This window comes from Oncorhynchus mykiss, chromosome 4 (assembly GCF_057628025.1).
Source record: "Oncorhynchus mykiss isolate SJ-2025 chromosome 4, ASM5762802v1, whole genome shotgun sequence".
Classification (NCBI taxonomy): Eukaryota; Metazoa; Chordata; class Actinopteri; order Salmoniformes; family Salmonidae; genus Oncorhynchus; species Oncorhynchus mykiss.
Genome location: NC_143025.1, coordinates 6,537,844 through 6,562,972, shown reverse-complemented (window position 1 = coordinate 6,562,972; position 25,129 = coordinate 6,537,844). Strand labels below are relative to the sequence as shown.

The 25,129-nt window shown below is 42.4% G+C and overlaps 1 protein-coding gene across 7 annotated transcripts in view; it reads right to left on the bottom strand.

Annotated features, from left to right (window-relative positions):
* Positions 1-23,570, bottom strand: part of rab3il1 (RAB3A interacting protein (rabin3)-like 1) — a 30,707-nt gene extending 7,137 nt beyond the window's left edge. Inside the window, exons 1-8 of one of the 7 annotated variants that reach the window (XM_036969030.2) lie at positions 23,442-23,570; positions 22,959-23,101; positions 22,374-22,804; positions 16,980-17,235; positions 15,949-16,044; positions 15,346-15,423; positions 14,947-15,189; positions 5,149-5,268 (exon numbers count right to left, since the gene is read on the bottom strand). In XM_036969030.2, the coding sequence (XP_036824925.2) occupies positions 5,149-5,268; positions 14,947-15,189; positions 15,346-15,423; positions 15,949-16,044; positions 16,980-17,235; positions 22,374-22,606 (1,026 nt within the window). In that variant the 5' untranslated portion in view covers positions 22,607-22,804; positions 22,959-23,101; positions 23,442-23,570. Of the gene's footprint in view, positions 1-5,148; positions 5,269-14,946; positions 15,190-15,345; positions 15,424-15,948; positions 16,045-16,979; positions 17,236-21,736; positions 22,152-22,373; positions 22,805-22,918; positions 23,158-23,441 lie in introns of those variants that run through there. The other 6 variants (XM_036969032.2, XM_090230988.1, XM_090230991.1 and 3 more) reach the window with 6 other exon arrangements.
* Positions 23,571-25,129: the final 1,559 nt, after the last annotated feature.

Sequence of the window (25,129 nt, the reverse complement as noted above, 5' to 3'; positions counted from 1 at the left end):
CGACCCCGGGGTGGCGTGGTGCTAGGGAGAAGGTCAATCCCGCAGTCATAGGGGCGGTTCGGCAGAAGGGAAGTGGACCGGGACTTGCTGAACACCTCCCGGAGATCCTGGTACCCCGCGGGGATGGCGGAGAGATCCGGAACCACCGAGGACCCAAGAAGACATCCTGGGGCAGGTTGCGCGGACTTCAGACAATGGGCGTGGCAGAACGGACTCCAGCCCATGATGGCACCTGTAGACCAGTTGATGAGTAGGTTGTGTGGCTGGAGCCAGGAGAATCCCAACACCATGGGGATCTGGGGGACTTGATGAGCAGGAACTGAATGGTGTCGCTGTGATTCCCTGACACACGTAGGTTGATGGGAGTGGTGCTATGGGTGACCCGACCTATAAAGCGCCCATCCAACGCTCTAACATCCACGGGAGTGGAGAGGGGCTGAGTGGGGATGTTCACCTCGGAAGCCAGTGTGGCGTCCAAAAAGCTCTCATCGGCCCCAGAGTCAATGAGGACCCGGAGAGATTGGACTGGTTTCCCCACAGCAGAATGACATGAAAATGGGTTTGAGTAAGGGAAGCAGAAAAGTTCCCCATATGGCCCACTAGAGTACTCGCTCCTACCAGTGAGCCTGGTTTTTACCAGTCACGAGGACACAAAATGACCAAAAGTCCCGCAATACAGACAGCTCCTTGTGCTGATCCGATGTTGCCGTTCCGCTGGCGACAGCCCAGCCCTGCCCAGTTGCATGGGCTCAGGAAACAGTGCCTCGGCCAGTAACCTAGAGGTGGGGTAACGATACAGGGCGGCAGGCAGGCTCAGGGTCAAGCAGAGGTCGATAATCCAGAAGGGGGCAAAGGTACAGATCGGCAGACAGGCTCAGGGTCAGGCGCAGGCAAAGTGGTCAGGCAGGCGGGCTCGGAGTCAGGACGGATAAGGGTCAAAACCAGGAGGACAAGAAAAGAGAGACTGGAAAAAGTAGGAGCTGAGACACAAAACGCTGGTAGACTTGAACAAACAAGACGAACTAGCACCAGACAAACAGAGAACACAGGTATAAATACACAAGGGATTTACACAGGGAAGACACCTGGAGGAGGGTGGAGACAATCACAGACAGGTGAAACAGATCAGGGTGTGACAACTCTGTTTATGAAATAAGTATCCATTTCATTTTTGTAAACTCAGGTTCCCTTTATCTAATATTAGGTTTCGGTTGAATATTTGATAACATTCAGTATCAAAAATTTGGAAAAGTAGAGACATTTTGAAAGGGGGCAAATACTTTTCCACAGCACTGTAAATAGTTTAGTGTCGACAGCACACTACAGCTCACTACCACTTCCACATTCTATCCCCAGGGGGCAGCAGCAACCTTGTCCAGATGCTGAGCCTGCTTGATAAGCGCATCAGGTGATGGTCGGTCAGTGTCCCAGTTGGCAGAGCCGTGAGGCTGCTGGTTCGTTTAGTGGCCAAGAGCCTTTCCGTTTGTTTTCGAGTTTGGGCATGGCTTTTAGTATATATTTATGTTATGCCACCATCTGAACAAATAACGATTTGCTTGGGCTGGCCGATCCAAGAGGTCAAGAGGTCAACCCTGGACTTAAAGGTAAGGTATCCTGGGTACATACATTTAACATCTAGGCACATACGCTGATTTCACACTTACAGTAGATGAACATCTTAAATCAGGTTGAAGACTGGTTAACTGGGCCTAAGACTTAGCAGTGCAACGATATAAGTGCAACAATATTAGCAGGCTAGTTATCGGTTTGGTAACAACTGTAAGTGCGGGAAGACGCAAGACAGATGCCTTCCCTTGGGGGGAAAGGGAAACGCGAGATAACCATTTATGTTCAAGTACCATATTTAATGTAGTTGTTACTTGTTAGTCTATAATTATCTGTTGTGTAATTAGGTACTGATGTCATTACTTTTAACCGGTTTAAACCGGTTTAACTGTCAGTACCAGGGTTGAATGTTATGGTTAAAGTTTGACACTGGACTGAATTCAAGGACACGCTGATAATGAATCTGTGACACTGTGTGTGATTCTGTAGAATCTGATGATGTCACTTCCTATAAGACTCTTCGGGCTGGTGTTTTAATATAGAGGTAACTACCAAAATAAAGGAAATACCAACATACTGTGTCTTAATAGGATGTTGGGCTACCATCAACCACCAGAACAGATTCAATACTCCTTGGTATATATTCTACAAGTGTCTGGAACTCTATTGGAGGGATGTGACACCATTCTTTCACGAGAAATTACATCATTTGGTGTTTTGTTGATGGTGGTGGAAAACACAGTCTCTGGCGCCGCTCCAGAATCTTCCATAAGTGTTAAATTGGGCTGAGATCTGGTGACTGAGACACACCCTCTATGTTCCTTTGAGAGCCCTCTTTCAGTCACTGAGATCTGGTGACTGTTTCACATCCTCTATGTTCTTTGGAGAGCCCTCTTTCAGTCACCGAGACCTCTTCTTCTAGCCATAATGGGCAACTGGGCATTTTATACATGACCCTAAGCATGATGGGACGTTAACATGACCCTGAGCATGATGGGACGTTAACATGACCCTGAGCATGATGGGACGTTAACATGACCCTGAGCATGACGGGATGTTAATTGCTTCATTACACTCAGAAACCACAACTGTGTGGAAGGAATCGCTTTCCATATACTTTTGAATCCCTCATTTACCCAAGGGTTTCCTGTATTTTGGTAGTTACCTGTATAAAAGGGCCTCCTCAGAAAATATAGACATTTTCTTTGCTTCTGCTCTGGAGATGTTCTCCCTGAATTCTTGTATTGACCGGATTGATGTTGATTGGCTTTACAGACCACTGTTCACCTTTTTTTCACCCTGAATTCCAGTTACACCCAGTCCCTTACATAGTCACTTAGGTCCATTTAAAAATGATCCAGATAACTCCATAGAGAGAACAAAGAGACATTCACTTAGTCACTTAGGTCCATATAAATATTATCTAGATAACATTACTCCGTAGAGAGGACAAAGAGACATTCACTTAGTCACTTAGGTCCATATAAATATTATCTAGATAACATTACTCCGTAGAGAGGACAAAGAGACATTCACTTAGTCACTTAGGTCCATATAAATATTATCTAGATAACATTACTCCGTAGAGAGGACAAAGAGACATTCACTTAGTCACTTAGGTCCATATAAATATTATCTAGATAACATTACTCCGTAGAGAGGACAAAGAGACATTCACTTAGTCAATTAGGTCCATATAAATATGATCTAGATAACATTACTCAATAGACAGGACAAAGAGACATTCCCTTAGTCACTTAGGTCCATATAAATATGATCTAGATAACATTACTCCGTAGAGAGGACAAAGAGACATTCCCTTAGTCACTTAGGTCCATATAAATATGATCTAGATAACATTACTCCGTAGACATTCACTCACATGTACATTTTATTGTGTATTATTTTGTGTTTTTTTTGTGTGTAACATTAATGTACTTTGTCTTTTTTAAGCACATGAACAAATTAATTTCCCCCTGGTAGGAAAACAAAGTTGATCTATTCTAGTCGGCCGAATAAATAAATAAAATAAAACTGACCCCATGAACCATAATTTACATCCTGATCATACTTTTAAGCAGGAATAATGACTACAGAAATGCCTCCATATACAAAGCTTCCCACGATATAGAGTATTCTATAAGCTATGATCCCTTGATTGATGTCACTTGCTGTATCCACTTCAAATCAGTGTAGATGAAGTGGAGGAGACGGGTTAAAGAAGGGTTTTTAAGCCTTGAGACAATTGAGACATGGATTGTGTACGTGTGCCTTTCAGAGGGTGAACGGGCAAGGCAAAAGATGCAGGTGCACCGGTTTGTGTCAAGAACTTCAACGCTGCTGGGTTTTTCATACTTCACAGTTTCCCGTGTGTATCAAGAATGGTTCACCACCCAAAGGACATCCAGCCAACTTGACAACTGTGGTAAGAAGCATTGGTGTCAATGTGGGCCAGCATCCCTGTGGAATGCTTTCAACACCTTGTAGAGTCCACATGGGCCAGCATCCCTGTGGAATGCTTTCAACACCTTGTAGAGTCCACATGGGCCAGCATCCCTGTGGAATGCTTTCAACACCTTGTCGAGTCCACATGGGCCAGCATCCCTGTGGAATGCTTTCGACACCTTGTAGAGTCCACATGGGCCAGCATCCCTGTGGAACGCTTTCGACACCTTGTAGAGTCCACATGGGCCAGCATCCCTGTGGAACGCTTTCGACACCTTGTAGAGTCCACATGGGCCAGCATCCCTGTGGAATGCTTTCAACACCTTGTAGAGTCCACATGGGCCAGCATCCCTGTGGAATGCTTTCGACACCTTGTAGAGTCCACATGGGCCAGCATCCCTGTGGAATGCTTTCGACACCTTGTAGAGTCCACATGGGCCAGCATCCCTGTGGAACGCTTTCGACACCTTGTAGAGTCCACATGGGCCAGCATCCCTGTGGAACGCTTTCGACACCTTGTAGAGTCCACATGGGCCAGCATCCCTGTGGAATGCTTTCGACACCTTGTAGAGTCCACATGGGCCAGCATCCCTGTGGAACGCTTTCGACACCTTGTAGAGTCCACATGGGCCAGCATCCCTGTGGAATGCTTTCGACACCTTGTAGAGTCCATGCCTTGACGAATTGAGGCTGTTCAGAGGGTAAAAGGAGAGGAACTCAATATTAGGACGGTGTTCATAATGTTTTGTACACTCGTGTAACGGATGTGAAACGGCTAGCTTAGTTAGCGGTGGTGCTAGTGTAACGGATGTGAAACGGCTAGCTTAGTTAGCGGTGGTGCTAGTGTAACGGATGTGAAACGGCTAGCTTAGTTAGCGGTGGTGCTAGTGTAACGGATGTGAAACGGCTAGCTTAGTTAGCGGTGGTGCTAGTGTAACGGATGTGAAACGGCTAGCTTAGTTAGCGGTGGTGCTAGTGTAACGGATGTGAAACGGCGCCGTTATAAAGTATTTTTTAATTTCAGTTGTCCCAAAGAGTTTTACGGTCACCCCATCCAAGGCGCAAAGACCAAGCAGAATCACAGTGGCAAAGAAACAACAAGAAGGAAACCTTGAGGAACCAGAGGTTTGTGGTTACCTGGCGGCTGAGAGACCGTGGCCTCTCCCCCTGCTCTGCCCAGTAGGGTTCATAGGTCACAGAGACAGAGTGACCCGGAACCAGACATAGAATCAGCAAGAGGAGCGCAGGAACAGTAGGCTGAGAAAGGAGAGAGGGAGGGAGGAAGGGAGAGAGAAAAAGAGAGATGGAGGGAGGGAGGGAGGGAGAAATGGAGGGAGAGAGAGAAAGACATGAAGGATGGGAGAGATGAGATGAGATGAGAAAGAGAGATGGAGGGAGGGAGAGATTGAAAGAGAAAGAAGAAGAGGGCAGGGAAAGATGACGATCAAGGAAGAAGGAAGAGGATCACATGATGTAAGGAAGAGGAAGATGAAAATAGAAAGGGAAGAGAGGAGAGAAATGAAGAAAAAAAGGGAAGTAAGGAGAGAAATACATTGACAAGAGTTATAGTAGGAATCAGTAGTAGAGGTATAGTAGGAATCAGTAGTAGAGTTACAGTGCCTTGCGAAAGTATTCGGCCCCCTTGAACTTTGCGACCTTTTGTCCCATTTCAGGCTTCAAACATAACGATATAAAACTGTATTTTTTGTGAAGAATCAACAACAAGTGGGACACAATCATGAAGTGGAACGACATTTATTGGATATTTCAAACTTTTTTAACAAATCAAAAACTGAAAAATTGGGCGTGCAAAATTATTCAGCCCCTTTACTTTCAGTGCAGCAAACTCTCTCCAGAAGTTCAGTGATGATCTCTGAATGATCCAATGTTGACCTAAATGAGTAATGATGATAAATACAATCCACCTGTGTGTAATCAAGTCTCCGTATAAATGCACCTGCACTGTGATAGTCTCAGAGGTCCGTTAAAAGCGCAGAGAGCATCATGAAGAACAAGGAACACACCAGGCAGGTCCGAGATACTGTTGTGAAGAAGTTTAAAGCCGGATTTGGATACAAAAAGATTTCCCAAGCTTTAAACATCCCAAGGAGCACTGTGCAAGCGATAATATTGAAATGGAAAGAGTATCAGACCACTGCAAATCTACCAAGACCTGGCCGTCCCTCTAAACTTTCAGCTCATACAAGGAGAAGACTGATCAGAGATGCAGCCAAGAGGCCCATGATCACTCTGGATGAACTGCAGAGATCTACAGCTGAGGTGGGAGACTCTGTCCATAGGACAACAATCAGTATATTGCACAAATCTGGCCTTTATGAAAGAGTGGCAAGAAGAAAGCCATTTCTTAAAGATATCCATAAAAAGTGTTGTTTAAAGTTTGCCACAAGCCACCTGGGAGACACACCAAACATGTGGAAGAAGGTGCTCTGGTCAGATGAAACCAAAATGGAACTTTTTGGCAACAATGCAAAACGTTATGTTTGGCGTAAAAGCAACACAGCTGAACACACCATCCCCACTGTCAAACATGGTGGTGGCAGCATCATGGTTTGGGCCTGCTTTTCTTCAGCAGGGACAGGGAAGATGGTTAAAATTGATGGGAAGATGGATGGAGCCAAACACAGGACCATTCTGGAAGAAAACCTGATGGAGTCTGCAAAAGACCTGAGACTGGGACGGAGATTTGTCTTCCAACAAGACAATGATCCAAAACATAAAGCAAAATCTACAATGGAATGGTTCAAAAATAAACATATCCAGGTGTTAGAATGGCCAAGTCAAAGTCCAGACCTGAATCCAATCGAGAATCTGTGGAAAGAACTGAAAACTGCTGTTCACAAATGCTCTCCATCCAACCTCACTGAGCTCGAGCTGTTTTGCAAGGAGGAATGGGAAAACATTTCAGTCTCTCGATGTGCAAAACTGATAGAGACATACCCCAAGCGACTTACAGCTGTAATCGCAGCAAAAGGTGGCGCTACAAAGTATTAACTTAAGGGGGCTGAATAATTTAGCACGCCCAATTTTTCAGTTTTTCATTTGTTAAAAAAGTTTGAAATATCCAATAAATGTCGTTCCACTTCATGATTGTGTCCCACTTGTTGTTGATTCTTCACAAAAAAATACAGTTTTATATCTTTATGTTTGAAGCCTGAAATGTGGCAAAAGGTCGCAAAGTTCAAGGGGGCCGAATACTTTTGCAAGGCACTGTATAGTAGGAGTCAGTAGTATAGTTATAGTAGGAATCAGTAGCAGAGTTATAGTAGGAAGCAGTAGCAGAGTTATAGTAGGAAGCAGTAGCAGAGTTATAGTAGGCAGCAGTAGTAGTGTTATAGTATGAAGCAGTAGTAGTGTTATAGTAGGAAGCAGTAGCAGAGTTATAGTAGGCAGCAGTAGTAGTGTTATAGTATGAAGCAGTAGTAGTGTTATAGTAGGAAGCAGTAGCAGAGTTATAGTAGGCAGCAGTAGTAGTGTTATAGTATGAAGCAGTAGTAGTGTTATAGTAGGAAGCAGTAGTAGAGTTATTGTCGGAAGCAGAGTTGAGGTAGGAAGCAGAAGTAGAGTTATAGTAGGAAGCAGAGTTACAGTAGGAAGCAGATTTAAAGTAGGAAGCAGAGTTATAGTAGGAAGCAGTAGTAGAGTTATAGTAGGAAGCAGAGTTATAGTAGGAAGCAGAGTTATAGTAGGAAGCAGAGTTATAGTAGGAATCAGTAGTAGAGTTATAGTAGGAATCAGTAGTAGAGTTATAGTAGGAATCAGTAGTAGAGTTATAGTAGGAAGCAGAGTTATAGTAGGAAGCAGAGTTATAGTAGGAATCAGTAATAGATTTATAGTAGGAATCAGTAGTAGAGTTATAGTAGGAATCAGTAGTAGAGTTATAGTAGGAATCAGTAATAGAGTTATAGTAGGAAGCAGAGTTATAGTAGGAATCAGTAGTAGAGTTATAGTAGGAATCAGTAGTAGAGTTATAGTAGGAAGCAGAGTTATAGTAGGAAGCAGAGTTAAAGTAGGAATCAGTAGTAGAGTTATAGTAGGAATCAGTAGTAGAGTTATAGTAGGAATCAGCTGTAGAATTATAGTAGGAATCAGTAGTAGAGTTATAGTAGGAATCAGAGTTATAGTAGGAATCAGTAGCAGAGTTATAGTAGGAATCAGTAGTAGAGTTATAGTAGGAATCAGTAGTAGAGTTATAGTAGGAATCAGTAGTAGAGTTATAGTAGGAATCAGTAGTAGAGTTATAGTAGGAATCAGTAGTAGAGTTATTGTAGGAAGCAGAGTTATAGTAGGAATCAGTAGTAGAGTTATAGTAGGAATCAGTAGTAGAGTTATAGTAGGAATCAGAAGTAGAGTTATAGTAAGAAGCAGAGTTATAGTAGGAATCAGTAGTAGAGTTATAGTAGGAATCAGTAGTATAGTTATAGTAGGAAGCAGAGTTATAGTAGGAAGCAGAGTTAAAGTAGGAATCAGTAGTTGAGTTATAGTAGGAAGCAGTAGCAGAGTTATAGTAGGAATCAGAGTTATAGTAGGAATCAGTAGTAGAGATATAGTAGGAATCAGTAGTAGAGTTATAGTAGGAAGCAGTAGCAGAGTTATAGTAGGAAGCAGTAGCAAAGTTATAGTAGGAAGCAGAGTTATAGTAGGAAGCAGAGTTATATTAGGAAGCAGAGTTATATTAGGAAGCAGAGTTATATTAGGAAGCAGAGTTATAGTAGGAAGCAGAGTTATAGTAGGAAGCAGTAGCAAAGTTATAGTAGGAAGCAGAGTTATAGTAGGAATCAGAGTTATATTAGGAAGCAGAGTTATATTAGGAAGCAAAGTTATAGTAGGAAGCGGAGTTATAGTAGGAAGCAGAGTTATAGTAGGAAGCAGTAGCAAAGTTATAGTAGGAAGCAGAGTTATAGTAGGAAGCAGAGTTATAGTAGGAAGCAGTAGCAAAGTTATAGTAGGAAGCAGAGTTATAGTAGGAAGCAGAGTTATAGTAGGAAGCAGTAGCAAAGTTATAGTAGGAAGCAGAGTTATAGTAGGAATCAGAGTTATATTAGGAAGCAGAGTTATATTAGGAAGCAGAGTTATAGTAGGAAGCAGTAGCAAAGTTATAGTAGGAAGCAGAGTTATAGTAGGAAGCAGAGTTATAGTAGGAAGCAGTAGCAAAGTTATAGTAGGAAGCAGAGTTATAGTAGGAATCAGAGTTATATTAGGAAGCAGAGTTATATTAGGAAGCAGAGTTATAGTAGGAAGCAGAGTTATAGTAGGAAGCAGTAGCAGAGTTATATTAGGAAGCAAATTTATAGTAGGAAGCAGAGTTTTTAATAGTAGGAAGCAGAGTTATAGTAGGAATCAGTAGTAGAGTTATAGTAGGAATCAGTAGTAGAGTTATAGTAGGAATCAGTAGCAGAGTTATAGTAGGAATCAGTAGCAGAGTTATAGTAGGAAGCAGAGTTATAGTTGGAAGGAGTAGCAGAGTTATAGTAGGAAGCAGTAGCAGAGTTATAGTAGGCAGCAGTAGTAGAGTTATAGTAGGAATCAGAGTTATAGTAGGAAGGAGTAGCAGAGTTATAGTAGGAATCAGCAGTAGAGTTATAGTAGGAATCAGAGTTATAGTAGGAATCAGAGTTATAGTAGGAAGGAGTAGCAGAGTTATAGTAGGAATCAGAGTTATAGTAGGAATCAGAGTTATAGTAGGAAGGAGTAGCAGAGTTATAGTAGGAATCAGAGTTATAGTAGGAATCAGAGTTATAGTAGGAAGGAGTAGCAGAGTTATAGTAGGAATCAGAGTTATAGTAGGAATCAGAGTTATAGTAGGAAGGAGTAGCAGAGTTATAGTAGGAATCAGAGTTATAGTAGGAATCAGAGTTATAGTAGGAATCAGAGTTATAGTAGGAATCAGTAGTAGAGATATAGTAGGAATCAGTAGTAGAGTTATAGTAGGAAGCAGTAGCAGAGTTATAGTAGGAAGCAGAGTTATAGTAGGAAGCAGAGTTATATTAGGAAGCAGAGTTATATTAGGAAGCAGAGTTATATTAGGAAGCAGAGTTATAGTAGGAAGCAGAGTTATAGTAGGAAGCAGAGTTATAGTAGGAAGCAGTAGCAAAGTTATAGTAGGAAGCAGAGTTATAGTAGGAATCAGAGTTATATTAGGAAGCAGACTTATATTAGGAAGCAGAGTTATAGTAGGAAGCGGAGTTATAGTAGGAAGCAGAGTTATAGTAGGAAGCAGTAGCAAAGTTATAGTAGGAAGCAGAGTTATAGTAGGAAGCAGCGTTATAGTAGGAAGCAGTAGCAAAGTTATAGTAGGAAGCAGAGTTATAGTAGGAAGCAGAGTTATAGTAGGAAGCAGTAGCAAAGTTATAGTAGGAAGCAGAGTTATAGTAGGAATCAGAGTTATATTAGGAAGCAGAGTTATATTAGGAAGCAGAGTTATAGTAGGAAGCAGTAGCAAAGTTATAGTAGGAAGCAGAGTTATAGTAGGAATCAGAGTTATATTAGGAAGCAGAGTTATATTAGGAAGCAAAGTTATAGTAGGAAGCGGAGTTATAGTAGGAAGCAGAGTTATAGTAGGAAGCAGTAGCAAAGTTATAGTAGGAAGCAGAGTTATAGTAGGAAGCAGAGTTATAGTAGGAAGCAGTAGCAAAGTTATAGTAGGAAGCAGAGTTATAGTAGGAAGCAGAGTTATAGTAGGAAGCAGTAGCAAAGTTATAGTAGGAAGCAGAGTTATAGTAGGAATCAGAGTTATATTAGGAAGCAGAGTTATATTAGGAAGCAGAGTTATAGTAGGAAGCAGTAGCAAAGTTATAGTAGGAAGCAGAGTTATAGTAGGAAGCAGAGTTATAGTAGGAAGCAGTAGCAAAGTTATAGTAGGAAGCAGAGTTATAGTAGGAATCAGAGTTATATTAGGAAGCAGAGTTATATTAGGAAGCAGAGTTATAGTAGGAAGCAGAGTTATAGTAGGAAGCAGTAGCAGAGTTATATTAGGAAGCAAATTTATAGTAGGAAGCAGAGTTTTTAATAGTAGGAAGCAGAGTTATAGTAGGAATCAGTAGTAGAGTTATAGTAGGAATCAGTAGTAGAGTTATAGTAGGAATCAGTAGCAGAGTTATAGTAGGAATCAGTAGCAGAGTTATAGTAGGAAGCAGAGTTATAGTTGGAAGGAGTAGCAGAGTTATAGTAGGAAGCAGTAGCAGAGTTATAGTAGGCAGCAGTAGTAGAGTTATAGTAGGAATCAGAGTTATAGTAGGAAGGAGTAGCAGAGTTATAGTAGGAATCAGCAGTAGAGTTATAGTAGGAATCAGAGTTATAGTAGGAATCAGAGTTATAGTAGGAAGGAGTAGCAGAGTTATAGTAGGAATCAGAGTTATAGTAGGAATCAGAGTTATAGTAGGAAGGAGTAGCAGAGTTATAGTAGGAATCAGAGTTATAGTAGGAATCAGAGTTATAGTAGGAAGGAGTAGCAGAGTTATAGTAGGAATCAGAGTTATAGTAGGAAGGAGTAGCAGAGTTATAGTAGGAATCAGAGTTATAGTAGGAATCAGAGTTATAGTAGGAATCAGAGTTATAGTAGGAATCAGTAGTAGAGATATAGTAGGAATCAGTAGTAGAGTTATAGTAGGAAGCAGTAGCAGAGTTATAGTAGGAAGCAGTAGCAAAGTTATAGTAGGAAGCAGAGTTATAGTAGGAAGCAGAGTTATATTAGGAAGCAGAGTTATATTAGGAAGCAGAGTTATATTAGGAAGCAGAGTTATAGTAGGAAGCAGAGTTATAGTAGGAAGCAGAGTTATAGTAGGAAGCAGTAGCAAAGTTATAGTAGGAAGCAGAGTTATAGTAGGAATCAGAGTTATATTAGGAAGCAGACTTATATTAGGAAGCAGAGTTATAGTAGGAAGCGGAGTTATAGTAGGAAGCAGAGTTATAGTAGGAAGCAGTAGCAAAGTTATAGTAGGAAGCAGAGTTATAGTAGGAAGCAGCGTTATAGTAGGAAGCAGTAGCAAAGTTATAGTAGGAAGCAGAGTTATAGTAGGAAGCAGAGTTATAGTAGGAAGCAGTAGCAAAGTTATAGTAGGAAGCAGAGTTATAGTAGGAATCAGAGTTATATTAGGAAGCAGAGTTATATTAGGAAGCAGAGTTATAGTAGGAAGCAGTAGCAAAGTTATAGTAGGAAGCAGAGTTATAGTAGGAAGCAGAGTTATAGTAGGAAGCAGTAGCAAAGTTATAGTAGGAAGCAGAGTTATAGTAGGAAGCAGAGTTATATTAGGAAGCAGAGTTATATTAGGAAGCAGAGTTATATTAGGAAGCAGAGTTATAGTAGGAAGCAGAGTTATAGTAGGAAGCAGAGTTATAGTAGGAAGCAGTAGCAAAGTTATAGTAGGAAGCAGAGTTATAGTAGGAAGCAGAGTTATAGTAGGAAGCAGTAGCAAAGTTATAGTAGGAAGCAGAGTTATAGTAGGAAGCAGAGTTATAGTAGGAAGCAGTAGCAAAGTTATAGTAGGAAGCAGAGTTATAGTAGGAATCAGAGTTATATTAGGAAGCAGAGTTATATTAGGAAGCAGAGTTATAGTAGGAAGCAGTAGCAAAGTTATAGTAGGAAGTAGAGTTATAGTAGGAAGCAGAGTTATAGTAGGAAGCAGTAGCAAAGTTATAGTAGGAAGCAGAGTTATAGTAGGAATCAGAGTTATATTAGGAAGCAGAGTTATATTAGGAAGCAGAGTTATAGTAGGAAGCAGAGTTATAGTAGGAAGCAGTAGCAGAGTTATATTAGGAAGCAAATTTATAGTAGGAAGCAGAGTTTTTAATAGTAGGAAGCAGAGTTATAGTAGGAATCAGTAGTAGAGTTATAGTAGGAATCAGTAGTAGAGTTATAGTAGGAATCAGTAGCAGAGTTATAGTAGGAATCAGTAGCAGAGTTATAGTAGGAAGCAGAGTTATAGTTGGAAGGAGTAGCAGAGTTATAGTAGGAAGCAGTAGCAGAGTTATAGTAGGCAGCAGTAGTAGAGTTATAGTAGGAATCAGAGTTATAGTAGGAAGGAGTAGCAGAGTTATAGTAGGAATCAGCAGTAGAGTTATAGTAGGAATCAGAGTTATAGTAGGAATCAGAGTTATAGTAGGAAGGAGTAGCAGAGTTATAGTAGGAATCAGAGTTATAGTAGGAATCAGAGTTATAGTAGGAATCAGAGTTATAGTAGGAAGGAGTAGCAGAGTTATAGTAGGAATCAGAGTTATAGTAGGAATCAGAGTTATAGTAGGAAGGAGTAGCAGAGTTATAGTAGGAATCAGAGTTATAGTAGGAATCAGAGTTATAGTAGGAAGGAGTAGCAGAGTTATAGTAGGAATCAGAGTTATAGTAGGAATCAGAGTTATAGTAGGAATCAGAGTTATAGTAGGAATCAGTAGTAGAGATATAGTAGGAATCAGTAGTAGAGTTATAGTAGGAAGCAGTAGCAGAGTTATAGTAGGAAGCAGTAGCAAAGTTATAGTAGGAAGCAGAGTTATAGTAGGAAGCAGAGTTATATTAGGAAGCAGAGTTATATTAGGAAGCAGAGTTATATTAGGAAGCAGAGTTATAGTAGGAAGCAGAGTTATAGTAGGAAGCAGAGTTATAGTAGGAAGCAGTAGCAAAGTTATAGTAGGAAGCAGAGTTATAGTAGGAATCAGAGTTATATTAGGAAGCAGACTTATATTAGGAAGCAGAGTTATAGTAGGAAGCGGAGTTATAGTAGGAAGCAGAGTTATAGTAGGAAGCAGTAGCAAAGTTATAGTAGGAAGCAGAGTTATAGTAGGAAGCAGCGTTATAGTAGGAAGCAGTAGCAAAGTTATAGTAGGAAGCAGAGTTATAGTAGGAAGCAGAGTTATAGTAGGAAACAGTAGCAAAGTTATAGTAGGAAGCAGAGTTATAGTAGGAATCAGAGTTATATTAGGAAGCAGAGTTATATTAGGAAGCAGAGTTATAGTAGGAAGCAGAGTTATAGTAGGAAGCAGTAGCAGAGTTATATTAGGAAGCAAATTTATAGTAGGAAGCAGAGTTTTTAATAGTAGGAAGCAGAGTTATAGTAGGAATCAGTAGTAGAGTTATAGTAGGAATCAGTAGTAGAGTTATAGTAGGAATCAGTAGCAGAGTTATAGTAGGAATCAGTAGCAGAGTTATAGTAGGAAGCAGAGTTATAGTTGGAAGGAGTAGCAGAGTTATAGTAGGAAGCAGTAGCAGAGTTATAGTAGGCAGCAGTAGTAGAGTTATAGTAGGAATCAGAGTTATAGTAGGAAGGAGTAGCAGAGTTATAGTAGGAATCAGCAGTAGAGTTATAGTAGGAATCAGAGTTATAGTAGGAATCAGAGTTATAGTAGGAAGGAGTAGCAGAGTTATAGTAGGAATCAGAGTTATAGTAGGAATCAGAGTTATAGTAGGAATCAGAGTTATAGTAGGAATCAGAGTTATAATAGGAAGGAGTAGCAGAGTTATAGTAGGAATCAGAGTTATAGTAGGAATCAGAGTTATAGTAGGAAGGAGTAACAGAGTTATAGTAGGAATCAGAGTTATAGTAGGAATCAGAGTTATAGTAGGAATCAGAGTTATAGTAGGAAGGAGTAGCAGAGTTATAGTAGGAAGCAGTAGAAGAGTTTTAGTAGGAAGCGGAGTTGTTGTAGGAAGCAGTTGTAGAGTTGTAGTAGGAATCAGAGTTACAGTAGGCAGCAGTAGTAGAGTTGGTTCCCAAGACCATTATTTTCATCAATAGTGTCCAGTGAATTCTACTAGATGAAAAGCCGAAATGAGTATGACATCCTGGCATTTAAAGCAGACAATAACAAAAATGCACATGCTATAAAATGTATATTTTTTGCAAAAACACAAAAAGTCTACTACTTAGAACAGCATTATGGGTATTCAGAGACACGGCCGGTCTGTACTCTGAAGGCAGCTGGCCCTACCTCTTTGTCCTCTCTGACTGGTTGCAGGTCAGAGGGCAGGTCTGAGTGCCCACCAGGGGCCAATGGGAGGGCACCACTGGCACTCTTGTTGCGTGCGTGTCCCCCTCCATGGTGGGGGCTGGCACCCCTGGACCTAGTGCCCGGGGAGAGGAGCTGAGGGTGGGCCCGGCGGTTAGGGGAAGACGGGGTGGAGGTCAGGACCATGGTCTTCAGGGCTGACACCTCCGCCTGCAGAACATCACTCTGGGGTGATACAAGAACACAAGTGGTTATAGACAGTAGCTATGGATTGTACCCATCCCGACACACACACATGCACACGCGCACACGCACACGCAGGCCCACCTCTCGAACCCTGAAGGATAAAGTATTTAGTTTAAACAGGAGACATAAACAGACCTTTCCCTGAGCCTCCTTCAGCTGTTTCTCTGCTGTTGCTTGTTTCACGTTGGCTTCACGCACCATCCTGTGAGCTTCCTAGGGAAACAGCAAAAAAAAGGACATGGTTAACATGCAAGATTCACACCTTTAGCAGGCCCTGTAGTCAGTCTTTCACTAGTTCAGCTAGATGTAGATTGTAGCAGGCCTCGTAGTCAGTCCTTCACTAGTTCAGCTAGCTGTAAGTTGTAGCAGGCCTCGTAGTCAGTCCTTCACTAGTTCAGCTAGCTGTAGGTTGTAGTAGCAGGCCCTGTAGTCAGTCCTTCACCAGTTCAGCTAGCTGTAGGTTGTAGCAGGCCTCGTAGTCAGTCCTTCACTAGTTCAGCTAGCTGTAGGTTGTAGCAGGCCTCGTAGTCAGTCCTTCACTAGTTCAGCTAGCTGTAAGTTGTAGCAGGCCTCGTAGTCAGTCCTTCACTAGTTCAGCTAGCTGTAGATTGTAGCAGGCCCTGTAGTCAGTCCTTCACCAGTTCAGCTAGCTGTAGGTTGTAGCAGGCCTCGTAGTCAGTCCTTCACTAGTTCAGCTAGCTGTAGGTTGTAGCAGGCCTCGTAGTCATTCCTTCCTACCTCAAACAGACTGGCAGTTAGCTCCTCCAGCTCCTGCTCTAGTTGATCCCGGATCTGTGACAGACGCTCACACTCCTTATCCTTCAGCTTCAGCTCCTGGGAGGGGATAGAAGAGGTGTAGGGTAGAACTGGGTCAGGATAGAAGGGGTGTAGGGTAGAACTGGGTCAGGATAGAAGGGGTGTAAGGTAGAACTGGGTCAGGATAGAAGGGGTGTAGGGTAGAACTGGGTCAGGATAGAAGGGGTGTAGGGTAGAACTGGGTCAGGATAGAAGGGGTGTAGGGTAGAACTGGGTCAGGATAGAAGAGGTGTAGGGTAGAACTGGGTCAGGATAGAAGGGGTGTAGGGTAGAACTGGGTCAGGATAGAAGGGGTGTAGGGTAGAACTGGGTCAGGATAGAAGGGGTGTAGGGTAGAACTGGGTCAGAATAGAAGGGGTGTAGGGTAGAACTGGGTCAGAATAGAAGGGGTGCAGGGTAGAACTGGGTCAGAATAGAAGGGGTGCAGGGTAGAACTGGGTCAGAATAGAAGAGCTGTAGGGTAGAACTGGGTCAGAATAGAAGAGGTGCAGGGTAGAACTGGGTCAGAATAGAAGAGCTGTAGAGTAGAACTGGTCAGAATAGAAGAGCTGTAGAGTAGAACTGGTCAGAATAGAAGAGTTGTAGGGTAGAACTGGGTCAGAATAGAATAGCTGTAGAGGGGAACTGGGTCAGAATAGAAGAGGTGTAGTGTAGTACTGGGTCAGAATAGAAGAGGTGCAGGGTAGAACTGGGTCAGAATAGAAGAGGTGTAGTACTGGGTCAGAATAGAATAGCTGTAGAGGAGAACTGGGTCAGAATAGAAGAGGTGTAGTGTAGTACTGGGTCAGAATAGAAGAGGTGCAGGGTAGAACTGGGTCAGAATAGAAGAGGTGTAGTACTGGGTCAGAATAGAAGAGTTGTAGGGTAGTACTGGGTCAGAATAGAAGAGGTGTAGTGTAGTACTGGGTCAGAATAGAAGAGGTGTACTGAATAACAAGATGGGCCTCAGACACCTTCTGTGCAGCATCTAGCTGCTCTCTGAGGATCTCTGATCCCTTCTCTCTGATCTCCAGGGAAGAGCTCCGGAGGCGGGACACATTGTCTTCATGCTCCCCGCCCTGGGCACCCTCCAGCTGGGCAGCACACTCCAGCCTGCTCCCCTCTCTCCCCCTGGCCTGGGTACGCTGCTCCTGGGGCCTGGTGGGCCTGGGGTCACTCTGCCCTCCACCCTCCACCCTGGGGATTGGACCTGGCTCCAGGTCTACCAACCTTTAGAAAACATCAAAAGATGAGATTTAAAAAGGTGTCTGTTAAGTGCAATGGCTACATGAACATGGATGCTAACTAGCCCCTTCAGCTGCTTGCTTGAGATATTGAGAAAATTAGGTAGTTAATAGGGGGGCTCCCGAGTGGCGCAGTGGTCTAAGGCACTGCATCTCATCTAGCCTAGTGGTTAGAGCGTTGGACTAGTAACCGAAAGGTTGCAAGTTCAAATCCCCGAGCTGACAAGGTACAAATCTGTCGTTCTGCCCCTGAACAGGCAGTTAACCCACTGTTCCTAGGCCGTCATTGAAAATAAGAATTTGTTCTTAACTGACTTGCCTCGTAAAATAAAAGTTTTAAATAAAAAATTAAAAAAACACAATTGACCCAGCGTGGTTAGGGTTTGGCCGTCATTCTAAATAAGAATTTATTTTTAACTGACTTAGGTAAGTAGGTTTTAAAAAAGGAATATAATAAGGAATTGGTTGTCAAATGACATTTTGTTTGTGACATGGAATACAACGGGTGTAGACTGAATGAAGCTAAATAAGGAAGTATTAGATCATTGTGAAGCTATATACAGGGAGTACCAGATCAATGTGGCGCTATATACAGGAAGTACCAGATCAATGTGGAGCTATATACAGGGAGTACCAGATCAATGTGGCGCTATATACAGGAAGTACCAGATCATTGTGGAGCTAAATACAGGAAGTACCAGATCAATGTGGAGCTATATACAGGAAGTACCAGATCATTGTGGAGCTATATACAGGGAGTACCAGATCAATGTGGAGCTATATACAGGAAGTACCAGATCAATGTGGAGCTATATACAGGAAGTACCAGATCATTGTGGAGCTATATACAGGGAGTACCAGATCAATGTGGAGCTATATACAGGGAGTACCAGATCAATGTGGAGCTATATACAGGGAGTACCAGTACCAGATCAATGTGGAGCTATATACAGGGAGTACCAGATCAATGTGGAGCTATATACAGGGAGTACCAGATCATTGTGAAGCTATATACAGGGAGTACCAGATCAATGAGGAGCTACAGTGCCTTGCGAAAGTATTCGGCCCCCTTGAACTTTGCGACCTTTTGCCACATTTCAGGCTTCAAACATAAAGATATAAAACTGTATTTTTTTGTGAAGAATCAACAACAAGTGGGACACAATCATGAAGTGGAACGATATTTATTGGATATTTCAAACTATTTTAACAAATCAAAAACTGAAAAATTGTGCGTGCAAAATTATTCAGCCCCCTTAAGTTAATACTTTGTAGCGCCACCTTTTGCTGCGATTACAGCTGTAAGTCGCTTGGGGTATGTCTGAAAACCTGCTCCAGAGCGCTCAGGACCTCAGACTGGGGCAAAGGTTCACCTTCCAACAGGACAAAGACCCTAAGCACACAGCCAAGACAACACAGGAGTGGCTTCGGGTCAAGTCTCTGAATGTCCTTGACTGGCCCAGGCAGAGCACGGACTTGAACCTGATCGAACATCTCTGGAGAGACCTGAAAATAGCTGTGCAGCGACGCTCAAAATCCAACCCGACAGAGCTTGAGAGGATCTGCAGAGAAGAATGGGAGAAACTCCCCCAAATGCAGGTGTGCCAAGTGTGTAGCATCATACCCAAGACGACTTGTGGCTGTAGTCACTGGCAAAGGTGCTTCAACAAAGTACAGTGCCTTGCGAAAGTATTCGGCCCCCTTGAACTTTGCGACCTTTTGCCACATTTCAGGCTTCAAACATAAAGATATAAAACTGTATTTTTTTGTGAAGAATCAACAACAAGTGGGACACAATCATGAAGTGGAACGACATTTATTGGATATTTCAAACTTTCTTAACAAATCAAAAACTGAAAAATTGGGCGTGCAAAATTATTCAGCCCCCTTAAGTTAATACTTTGTAGCGCCACCTTTTGCTGCGATTACAGCTGTAAGTCGCTTGGGGTATGTCTCCATCAGTTTTGCACATCGAGAGACTGACATTTTTTCCCATTCCTCCTTGCAAAACAGCTCGAGCTCAGTGAGGTTGGATGGAGAGCATTTGTGAACAGCAGTTTTCAGTTCTTTCCACAGATTCTCGATTGGATTCAGGTCTGGACTTTGACTTGGCCATTCTAACACCTGGATATGTTTATTTTTGAACCATTCCACTGTAGATTTTGCTTTATGTTTTGGATCATTGTCTTGTTGGAAGACAAATCTCCGTCCCAGTCTCAGGTCTTTTGCAGACTCCATCAGGTTTTCTTCCAGAATGGTCCTGTATTTGGCTCCATCCATCTTCCCATCAATTTTAACCATCTTCCCTGTCCCCGCTGAAGAAAAGCAGGCCCAAACCATGATGCTGCCACCACCATGTTTGACAGTGGGGATGGTGTGTTCAGCTGTGTTGCTTTTACGCCAAACATAACATTTTGCATTGTTGCTAAAAAGTTCAATTTTGGTTTCATCTGACCAGAGCACCTTCTTCCACATGTTTGGTGTGTCTCCCAGGTGGCTTGTGGCAAACTTTAAAACAACACTTTTTATGGATATCTTTAAGAAATGGCTTTCTTCTTGCCACTCTTCCATAAAGGCCAGATTTGTGCAATATACGACTGATTGTTGTTCTATGGACAGAGTCTCCCACCTCAGCTGTAGATCTCTGCAGTTCATCCAGAGTGATCATGGGCCTCTTGGCTGCATCTCTGATCAGTCTTCTCCTTGTATGAGCTGAAAGTTTAGAGGGACGGCCAGGTCTTGGTAGATTTGCAGTGGTCTGATACTCCTTCCATTTCAATATTATCGCTTGCACAGTGCTCCTTGGGATGTTTAAAGCTTGGGAAATCTTTTTGTATCCAAATCCGGCTTTAAACTTCTTCACAACAGTATCTCGGACCTGCCTGGTGTGTTCCTTGTTCTTCATGATGCTCTCTGCGCTTTTAACGGACCTCTGAGACTATCACAGTGCAGGTGCATTTATACGGAGACTTGATTACACACAGGTGGATTGTATTTATCATCATTAGTCATTTAGGTCAACATTGGATCATTCAGAGATCATCACTGAACTTCTGGAGAGAGTTTGCTGCACTGAAAGTAAAGGGGCTGAATAATTTTGCACGCCCAATTTTTCAGTTTTTGATTTGTTAAAAAAGTTTGAAATATCCAATAAATGTCGTTCCACTTCATGATTGTGTCCCACTTGTTGTCGATTCTTCACAAAAAAATACAGTTTTATATCTTTATGTTTGAAGCCTGAAATGTGGCAAAAGGTCGCAAAGTTCAAGGGGGCCGAATACTTTCGCAAGGCACTGTACTGAGTAAAAGGTCTGAATACTTATGTAAATGTGATATTTCCGTGTTTTTGCTTTGTCATTATTGGGTATTGCGTGTAGAATATGGCTGTGATGGTAACAAAATGTGGAAAAAGTCAATGGGTCTGAATACTTTCAGAATGCACTGTAGACATGTACATGAAGGCAGGGCAAAGTGACTAGACATCAGGATGTATAATAATAATAATAATAATAAGATAAAAAAATAAAGATCATAGTAGCAGCAGCAAATGATTAATGTGAAAGTGTGCGCGCGTGCACGTGTGTCGTCTCGATATGCGTGTGTGATGGGGGGGGGGGCGGGGGGTGAGGGTATCAGTGTAGTGTGCGTTTATATAGACGCGTTGTTGTGAATAGAATCAGTGCAAGAGCAATTCAGTCTGTGTGGCCCTGATCAACAACTAGATTCAGGCCCTGGACGATTTTTTTGTTTGTTTGTTTGTTTAAGATTTTTTTGAGCGATGGTCACGGTGCCTGAACCTAATTACAAATACTTTGTAGACTGCAAACTGACCGCAAGAAGCCCACACAGATATAATATTTGACTAAAGTATTAGGAAGGTGTTGATGTTTTGTACACTGTGTTAATCTCAAATGTTAATGTCACGCGCACAAGTAACAGCGAAATGCCGTTCTTGCTAACTTTAACCCCTACAATGCAGTAATCAATGACAATGTAATACTAGAGGGGAAAAAACAAGGTATAACAAAAACACACAAGATATACAAATAAGAAGAACACACTTAAATAAACAGGGTCAGTTCCAGTAGCATATTTCCAAGGATGCTGGATCCATAGAGGTAGATAGATATGTATAGGTGACTAGGAATCAGAACATATGATATACAATACATCTCTATTATAAACTGGGTGGTTCGAGCCCTGAATTGGCTGACAGCCGTTGTATATCCTGATCGTATCATAATGTGATTCATAACATGAATCCAACGTCTGCCTATTTGTGCTGATCACGTTTGTCTAGAAGTACACACACACATCGTTATCAATGATTATACTGAAAATATAATTGAAAACAATAACATTATAAAACATCACACCGTCGTTTAAGAATCGCAACAACATGCGAGGCTGAACTTGTCCTAATGCCATTATGTCAATCGGAACAGCACACATTCACCGGATTTCCCATTCCAGCTCTCCGCCCTTACCCTCTCACCACCCGGCTAGAAGATTCACCTCTCACCGTCGCCGTGACCTCGATGGCATCAGTTTATGTTTCCATGAATTCCATAAATTGTTACAGTAACCGTTTACTTGCTGACGATATTATTCCATTTAGAAGGATGCAATCGTTTCAAAAACAATGTTACTATTAAATAATGCTGACGAAACGCCATGGGCTACAATGTTTCATCGAGATATCAAACTGAGTAAAGTTAGTCGAATGTTATTTTGGTCCTCAAGTTTTGAGTCGCTGTATACGACGTTGTTTGCGATGCGTTGTAAGATAAATCTATTGTCATTCCTGCTCATTCCGATTGTAAAAAGGGACGAGATGTGTTGTCAATCTGCCGCAAGTCACATGATGACAGGCATCCTCCCGTCCCAACCCGTTTCCAGTTTAAAAAGAAACGTGACCAAATATTTCCCTAGGGTGTTGTTAGAACACATCATTGTCAAACAGAATATTCGCGTTCTCCATATATCTGATATAGGACTTTTATGTGGTACAAAATGAAGATTCGTTATGGTTATATATGAAGACAATCCTAAAAGCTACAGGCTTGGAACCAACCTACTGCTGTGAAGGACAATAACAAATCAAACCCATAATGGTGTCTTTACCTTCCAACCTCACACCTCTCTTCTTTAGTCTCCTCTCGGTGGGAGTGATATTTGGCTCTCCCTCTCTTCTGAGCCTGCTCTAGAACACTGGGTTTACCATAGAACGTGGTGTTGGAGTACACCTGGATACCAGATCTGGCTGATACGAGAACCTCATACCCTGGATTGGTGACAGAGGCAAGGGGTGGAGAGGAGGACAGCCGGACACTGTGGAGACCCTCAAACGCATCCATGTTTTCCAACTGCCGTTTAACGTCACTTCAGTTACTGTGAAGGTTGTGGCTTCTGTGAAATCATGATTAAGGGACGAGTTCTTCCACCTTCTTCTATTTTTTACTCTCTCTCTTGTGTCTGGTGTTGTAGGAGGACCCCTCACTTGAGTAGTCTGAAACACACTTTCCTTGGTTCCACATGTTTTACCTGATGCCTACCTGGGAAAACATAAAAAAGATATGTAACATTAATAGAATAAATGATAATAGATTAGAATATAATATATTATAATTGAATTGAATAGAAAATACTTCGGTGGACATTCAACCTACCGAATCAATGAGGTCCTAGGCCTAATTTTAATCAACTAACCAGTTCACTCCACTCCCGCCGGGGACTTCAACTCGCCCCTCTCCTGGCCAAATGAAACTCCACTCCCACCGGGGACTTCAACTCGCCCCTCTCCTGGCCAAATGAAACTCCACTCCCGCCGGGGACTTCAACTCGCCCCTCTCCTGGCCAAATGAAACTTAATGTGTTGTTTTCTTTCATATAAATATAAATATTCACGCTAAACAATGGGCATACTTATCAAAATGCGCTTTTATGTCATGTAAGCCTATTCGTTTAGGATGGGTTATTTATTCAGACAAGTTTACAGATTGACTGGCTATACAGAGTATGGACTGGCTATACAGAGTATGGACTGGCTATACAGGGTATGGACTGGCTATACAGAGTATGGACTGGCTATACAGAGTATGGACTGGCTATACAGAGTATGGACTGGCTATACAGAGTATGGACTGCTCGGCAAACTTTTGACAATGGAATGCAGAAGGTATAGCAACTCACCATGTATTGTCCAAACTTGGTAATCAATTAATGGCAAAACACTGTACAAAATACTGTACAAAATACTGAAAATGTTCTTAATCTTAGTAACATGTCATTCGACCGAAAGTTGCAGAGGACTGAAAAAACAGCACAGTCCGAAGTTCACCCTCCTGTTCAGTTCGTGTCATTGTTCTCTTCATCCACAGTGAACCGGTTAATATTACTAACACCTCACGCCTCCTGCTGACCTGCAATGCGCATTGCTACCCCCAGGTGGCGATGGAGCGGTTTGAATCACAATTACACTACATGACCAAAAGTATGTGGACACCTGCTCGTCAACATCTCATATCAAAATCATGGGCATTAATATGGAGTTGGTCCCCCCCGTTGCTGCTATAACAGCCTCCACTATTCTGGGAAGGCTTTCCACTAGATGTGGGAACATTGCTGTGGGGATTTGCTTCCATTCAGCCACAAGGGCATTACTAAAATCGGGCACTGATGTTGGGCGAATAGGCCTGGCTCGCATTCGCCATTCCAGTTCATCCCAAAGGCGTTCGATGGGGTTGAGGTCAGAGCTCTGTGCAGGCCAGTCAAGTTCTTCCATACCGATCTCGACAAACCATTTCTGCACGGGGGGGGGGGGGGGGGGGGGGGGGGGCATTGTCATGCTGAAACAGGAAAGGGCCTTCCCCAAACTGTTGCCACAAAGTTGGAAGCACAGAATTGTCTAGAATGTCATTGTATGCTGTAACATTAAGATTTCCCTTCACTGGAACTAAGGGGCCTAGCCCAAACCATGAAAAACAGCCCCAGACCATTATTCCTCCTCCACCAAACTTTAGTTGGCACTATGCATTGGGGCAGGTAGCGTTCTTCTGACAAACCTAGATCACTCCAGCCGAGCTTTACACCGCTCCAGCCGACGCTTGGCGTTGTGCATGGTGATCTAAGGCTTATGTGCTGCTGCTCTTCCAAGGAAACCCATTTCGTGAAGCTCCCGGCGAATAGTTCTTGTGCTGAGGTTGCTTCCAGAGACCGTTTGGAACTAGGTACTGAGTGTTGCAACCGAGGACAGACGATTTGTACAAGCTACCTGCTTCAACACTCGGCGGTCCCGTTCTGTGAGCTTGTGTGGCCTGCTCATGGCCCACTCATTTGAAGAGGTGTCCACATACTGCTGTATATAAAGTGTATAAATTCATTAGTTTCAACTATTTAAGTTATCGGTGGTTAGCATGGGGCTCCCGAGTGGCGCAGTGGTCTAAGGCACTGCATCTCAGTCTTAACTGACTTGCCTAGTCAAATAAATAAATGTAGCTATGCATGAAGAACTCAGAACTCAGCCCACCATTCTGATAGATCCTCTGGTCACAAGGATAGAATATACCATTTTCCTTTCAGAATAGATGGAAGGACACACACATGGCAAATGATAGAACAAAATTAAGTGTTTGTGTGTGTATGACGGCCAAGGCTCAAACCCATATCAGTAGTAGAGTCCGTTAGCCCGCTAAGCCAAAGCCCAGCACAACTCTCCGGGTCCCAAATAAGGTTAGAGTTACTAATCACCATGCCAACACTCTTACATGAGAAAGTGGGGAGATATTCATTTAATATGTGATCTTACAAAATAATTGGGTTACGGGTTTTTGCTTGGTTGCGATATGTTGCAGCGTGGTCTGGCAACCACTGAATCCTTT